General features: G+C 37.5%; 1 protein-coding gene across 1 annotated transcript; it reads left to right on the top strand.

Moving 5' to 3' along the window:
- The first annotated feature begins 5391 nt into the window (after positions 1-5391).
- LOC101620185 (olfactory receptor 6C2-like) lies at positions 5392-6330 on the top strand. The gene has a single exon (XM_004692654.1). The coding sequence runs from the start codon at positions 5392-5394 to the stop codon at positions 6328-6330; it is 939 nt and encodes a 312-aa protein (XP_004692711.1).
- The last annotated feature ends 401 nt before the right edge of the window (positions 6331-6731 follow it).

The raw sequence follows: 6731 nt of genomic DNA, 5'->3' as shown, positions 1-6731 counted from the left end.
TACCAACTGAGCTAGCACAGGATCTTACATTATGATTTGAGAATGAATATTTACCTCAGTAATTTAGGGATGTTCACCTAATAATTACCTTTTTACTTATTACCAATTATTATTAACACCTATCATACATTGAACACTTAGTATGCATGAAGTATTCTGCTAATTCTTCTATATGCATAAAACAATCATAATATAAAATATACATATCTATATTAAATATAATCTGTTTTTAATAATTCGAAGACCTCCACACACTTTTCCAGACACATTGTACAAGTTTTCATCCCCACCCAGAGTTAGATTTTTTTTTAATCCACATTCTCAACAACACATATTGTTTGTTGACTTGTAGAAAATCCTAAAGATTAAAAACTTCATTGAAATAATAAATCAATATAGTGAAGTAGCATATTACAAAATTAATTTACAAAATCAGTTTCATAAGTACATGCAAATAAATTAGAATCAAGAAAATTATCCTGAAAATAAAATATTATAGGAAGGGAGGTGGGTTGGGGGGGTAAACAGTCCTGCTGTTCATATGAATTATTACAGATATTTCACTTGCAGAGATGCAGAAGCACCAACTGTGACCACATTTCAACAGTTTTTTTTTTTATGAACCTGTATCACTGTTTGACCTCTCAGATAGTACCTAGAAACTGAAGAAAACCATCAAGAAGGTATCAAAGATATTATTTAATACCTGATAATAAGAATATCATTAATAAATTGTGTTGTAATAGCTGGCTTAAGTGTAGGAAACTTTAGACTTAATGTGCTGATGGCCAAATTGTGGAAATAATAAAGGCTACAGATGCAAATAAAATGAAAGCTTAAGGTGACTGGATGAAATTATAAATAAAAGTTTGATAAGGTTTGATAAAAATTTTCCTCATGAAAGCAAATTTAGAAACTATAAAGCAAAACTTAGATGTAGCTCAAGACTGACTAAAAGGCACATCAAAGGTCATTGACTTCATGCCATATACACATAAGTAAGGTATACAGGCCTACTACTATTCCGTAGTATCTGAACACTTTACTAAAGCACATGGAACTGTCAAAGTCCAAGAACAACCCGATTCGTAAATAAATGAATGATAAACAACGGCGAATACTGTTTTGTCTCCTTAGCAGCCAGAATGGCCTGAGCTGTCTGACTCTCCCTATCAGTCTGCCATCCTCACGCAGCCCCTCCCCCACAATATGGCCACTCCGGTGCGGACGTCATTTTAGTGTTCCGAGCAAGCAGAAAGGCTCAAATTTTCTTTAATTTATTGATGATTGTCTTGATCGCTGATGAATGTGGATAGCACTTGATTTCTCCCCTCTTCTGTAACCACAGGTGCTCCGTGACCTCCCCTGTGTTGTGACCTCTGCTCACTTCAGCCCTGCTGTCTGCCTCAGGTTTATAACAGCTGGCAACTTTGGTCAGTTTGTTACAGGGCAGCCCAGAGTGGACCGGGCGGCCTGTCTGTGGGGCCATACCCGTGCACTCACGAGTGGGTTACACTGCAGGCACACACAAAAGGGTCAATGAGGTTTATTTACAAAACGGGAAAGGAAACAACCCAGGGAAAGAGAGCGGGATACAAAGTCACTGGAATACCTTACCGGCTGGGCTGACTAAACACACCTGTCACGCAGTCCGGAGAGCTGCTTCCCGAGCAAAAGCCAGAGAGTGTGAGATGCAATGGCGCCCTATTTATCCCCCAAATGTCCCAGAATTCCTGCTAGCTCCGCCCTTGGGTCCTCGCAGTTCAGTTCCCTCCCCAGTACTGCTGGGAGTTGTAGTTTCCTATCACTGGAGTACGGTGTAGGGTCCAGAAAGCTGGAGTAGGGGGTGGAGTCCATAAGATTCTGCAGAGTTCCATTAGGACATCCTTCCCTTTAACAAAAGAAACACTGATTTCCTTTAATTAGTGTTTTTGTTCCCTTTGGGTGGATTCCTAGGTTGGATCATAAGGTATGTCCATCTTTAGTGTTTTGAGGAATCTCTGCACAGCTTTCCATAGTAGCCAGCCTAGTTTACATTCCCATCCCATTCCTATTCACCACATCATTACCAGCATAATGTAGTTTATGAAAACACTTAAGTCTACCCAAAGACAGAGAAGGCATTGATGTTAACAATGTCAGTCACAAATTATTACAAAGTCATATAAATAAACATATGATAAGTTATATATTTAAAGTTATATATATACATATAAGTATATGTGACATCAAATAATGTCAATACCTTCAGAAATAAAAATCACAAATCTATTTTATATGTACTAGCCTAACTTTTACTATATTAACATGACTTGAGTGAAATTTAAATAGCAAATCATGGGATCAAATTTTAAGATACAAGGCAGTCATATACTTAACAGCATAAATAAATGCAAACATATTAGAAAATTATAAGAAAACTCCTATTCAAAAACAGTGAAAGGGCAGTAATTCCTAAGTAAAGCAAAAATTATAAACAATTTTTGAACAAATGTTGTCTATCATTAGCAATATACAAACATGAATTAAGCGAACAAAGAGCAAAGTATGACTAGGATCATTATTTTAACATAGATTAGTGCACTGATAATACATCTTGACTTTGGTATTATTAATACATCTTCTAGTCTCCAAGTACATTGTCCCAATTCCTAGGAGCATTATTTAGCTTTTGTTTTGGTTTCCTATCTTATTTTTAATTTGCAACCCTAAGGGACTTTGAAATAGGGTCACTAAGGACACGTTCTTAAAACTGAGTTGACAGTTGACCATATAAAGCAGACTCAGTCATATCTATGATAAATATTTAAAGGAACCACAGCAATAACTGTTGCACCAGATCATCAATTTTGCAAGAAGCAGAAAATTTCTGTTTTACCTCTGCCTGATGGCTAGTTTCTTTTTTTATGTTTACTCAGATTAAGCAGAAATAATCGCCATTTTAACAATAATTGAAGTGGCAATTCGTGATAAATGTTAGACATCGGAACATGAAGTTTATATATCTTGGGCATGCATTTCCCCTGCTACGTATGAGTGAATGTTGAGGGTATAACTAGATCATACCCACTACTACTAAGAACTCTTGTTTCGTGGTAAGATTCACTAAGGATCCATGTGGATAACACCAAACTAAAGCCTGATGGGAGACTGAAGAGTAAGTATTTCCATAGATCCCAAATCAAGATTTTTCTGCAATTTAGAGAAACAGACTATTTCCTATCACATTCCTAACTGTGTGTAAATATACGTAAATACATATACTTACATGTAAACACATTTGTACTTGTGTGTGTTTAATTTGGGTCACTTATGAGGGCACAGAAAATGAATTTCTTGAATATCATTTGTTTTTCAAGAACATTAAACATGGAGGCAAATGAGGGGTTCTCACCACATGTCCTCAGAGTTGGGCAACGAACTGGTCCAACCTGGCGGGAATATAATGCAGCAGCGCTCGCTCCCGCTGTCAACACACACACAGAACCTCAAATAGCTGTTGCATCAGCGTAATGCAATTTGGTTTGATAATTTGGTTTGATGTTTCACTTGTTTAAATCTTAGCTTTTTAAAAGATTATGTAATTTTGACCCATAAAGTCTGTTAAACAAAACAGTAATGCTTGAAATATTCTTTTTATCAGAATCATTTGAGGTAGTTTTGTCATTAACGGGTAGGACAAAGGGGTTTTTTGTATTTTCAGATGACATCAAGGCCTGCTGGGAGTTTTGGATGCAGATTACGACAGGGACTAAAGAGAATATGACAGCAAGAAGGAAGGAAAGTGGGTTGGGTTGATAAAAATCCTGCTTCTCGCATAAGCTATTACAGATATTTCAAGTGTGGATCTACAGAAGCACATAGGGTACATTTGTTCAACATTTTTTTTTCTGCATGAACATGTATCTGTATTTTTTTCTCTCTGATACTATCTAGCAATTCTACATGCTGCCTTTGCTGTGTAGAATCCATCCAAGACCATTTTGACAAAGACTATCTATAAAGTCAAAACAGCAACTCCATGCACTTCAGAGACTTCTAGAAAAATGTGGAGGTAAATATAACACAATGGAAATCATTATTAGATCATATCAACAGTGCTTTAAAGACCTGACTATCTTACACTTAAGTTTTTAGAACCCCATTTTTTTTCACATTGTCCATATTAGAAACTATTTAAGTGAAAAGTCCTGTGGAGTGTGGTCAGCAGAGCAGAAAAAGTGTCCAGCTCAAGACACCAAAAACCTGCTCCCTTCCCTCTGGGTTCCTCCCCCTTCCCTGCTGCCAATGGCGTGAGTTTATCTTGTTTGTAGTGACCCAGTTACACTATGTCTCCAGATACACACACTCTGCCAATGTACATGTTACATACATTTTCATCACCTGCATACAGCATGTATTTAGTAATCTAGAATCCAAATCTATTTACTTTGCCTGCATATTTACAGTGAATGCATCGTTGACAGCTTTTATTTTATTACAACCTAGTTTATGACTTTCCTTTTCAGTTTTAAAACACTGCTTTTTTTTTCTAGCCTTATGACCTATTACAAATTACTTTTGATTGTGGTCATATTTAAGCACACGTGTATCTTCTGCAGCTGCACCATCTGTGATGATTTTATTTCTCCTCTCAAACTGCTTAATGCTACTCTATTTCAGTTTTTGACATTCGGTGTATATTAACATGCTATCTGCAAAGTGACAGCAGTTCTTCTTCCTTATACTTTGGTCTCCCTTTCTCTTTTAATCTAGTTGCTTCACACAGAACTTCCCACACTGTGTTGAGTGACAGTGCTGAGAGACCACCCTGTAGCTTCATAACCTGGAGTATGATGTGGTCTCTGTTCTTAGTATAGAAACTATTAAGCAGAGGTATGTTCCCATGTTTCTTCTGAACTTATTTTTTTTTTAAAGATAAACTTATTTATTCATACAGAACTGGGGTACAGGCCAGAGATGTAGAGGGTGAGAGGATTCACCAGAGACAAAGTGGGGAGCAGAACAGGCAGATCCACGAAGTACACTGCTGAGGGGAGCAGCGGGCGGGTCAGGAGAGGTCTGCCGCGCCCTGTGGATCTCCTCCGGGGCAGGCGGGGATCAAACTCATGTGGAAGTGGCTTAAGCTTCTTACTGTTGTGCTTTAACCTGCTGCGCCACCACGGAGGGCCTCTTCCTAACTTATTTTATTAAGTTTTTTTTTAATTGCAAATGGCTGTTGAAAATTACCAAATGCTAATGAATTAAAGCAGAAAATGAATCCACTCCATTAATTTTCTCTTGTTTTTCAGATTCCAACTTTCTTGATATTTCCTTTTATTTTCTGTCTCCTCTCTAAATATTTTCTGGTTGATATTTTACAGGCAGACTGACTAAAACATCCAGCTTATCATGAGAAATCGCACATCAATAACAACATTCGTCTTGCTGGGACTCACAGATGACCCCCAGCTGCAGGTGCTGGTGTTTGTCTTCTTACTTATGACATACATGTTAAGCATAACTGGAAACCTGACAATCATCATTCTTACCCTAGTAGATCCCCAGCTTAAGACACCTATGTATTTTTTTCTGCGAAATTTCTCCTTCTTAGAAATTTCATTCACCACTGTCTGTATTCCCAGGTACCTGTATAGTTTATCAACTGGAGATAATACCATCACTTATAATGCTTGTATCAGTCAATTATTTTTTATTGTACTTTTGGGGGGCACAGAATTTTTTCTCCTGGCTGCCATGTCCTATGACCGCTATGTGGCCATCTGCAAGCCCCTGCACTATGTGACCATCATGAACACGAGGGTCTGCACCATCCTCATTATCTGCTGCTGGCTTTCTGCGTTAGGAATCATCCTCACACCCCTGGGCATGGGCCTCCAGCTAGAATTCTGTGATTCCAATGCCGTCAATCATTTTGGCTGTGATGCTTCTCCCCTTTTCAAAATTTCGTGCTCGGACACCTGGTCCCTAGAGGTGGTGGTCATTTTCTGTGCAGTGTTGATATTCATCGTCACACTGATAGCTGTTGCTCTTTCCTACATGTACATCATCAGGACCATTCTAGGGTTCCCTTCTGCTTCACAAAGAAAGAAAGCTTTTTCCACCTGCTCTTCTCACATGATTGTTGTTTCCATCACCTACGGCAGCTGTATTTTCATCTACATCAAGCCTTCAGCCAAAGAGCAGGTCGAAATTAACAAAGGAGTGTCGGTACTCACGACCTCTGTTGCTCCTCTGTTGAACCCCTTCATTTACACCTTGAGGAACAAGCAAGTAAAACAAGCTTTCAGTGACACAATTAAAAAAATTGCATTTATTTTAAACAAATGAGAGCACATGGAATTTGAACAATCAAATTTAAGGGAGAGATTCATACTTGAACATTTTTGGAAGTCCTAGTTTAGTTAATATTCTCTAGATCTTGTCAATGATTCACCTGTGAATCTGTTTGGATTAAAAAATTTCTTTCTTTAATCTCAATAAAATGACTTCTCCTGAGATAGTATGAGAATTCATTTGCAGGAATCAAAATCGTGCTTTATCCAATGCAAAGGAACTCTCTTACATTATTCAAAAAGTTACTATGAATAATGTTAAATGTAGTATCTATGATTCCCATGAAATTTTTGAAATAAAGGCTTTGATAAATTCCTTTTTTAATATGTAAATATTCTAAAAGTAATACCATCATGTGGTAGCTCTACAGCTATAAAAGAAGTAGTTGGATCTGT

Source organism: Condylura cristata, unplaced genomic scaffold, assembly GCF_000260355.1.
Source record: "Condylura cristata isolate star-nosed mole 26May11 unplaced genomic scaffold, ConCri1.0 scaffold00034, whole genome shotgun sequence".
Taxonomy (NCBI): domain Eukaryota; kingdom Metazoa; phylum Chordata; class Mammalia; order Eulipotyphla; family Talpidae; genus Condylura; species Condylura cristata.
The sequence above is the reverse complement of the archived record's forward strand: the minus strand, read 5'-3'. Positions and strand labels throughout refer to the sequence as shown.

Coding starts and splice junctions, on each gene's coding strand:
- LOC101620185 (XM_004692654.1), top strand. CDS start 5,392: ATGAGAAATCGCACATCAATAACAACATTCGTCTTGCTGGGACTCACA.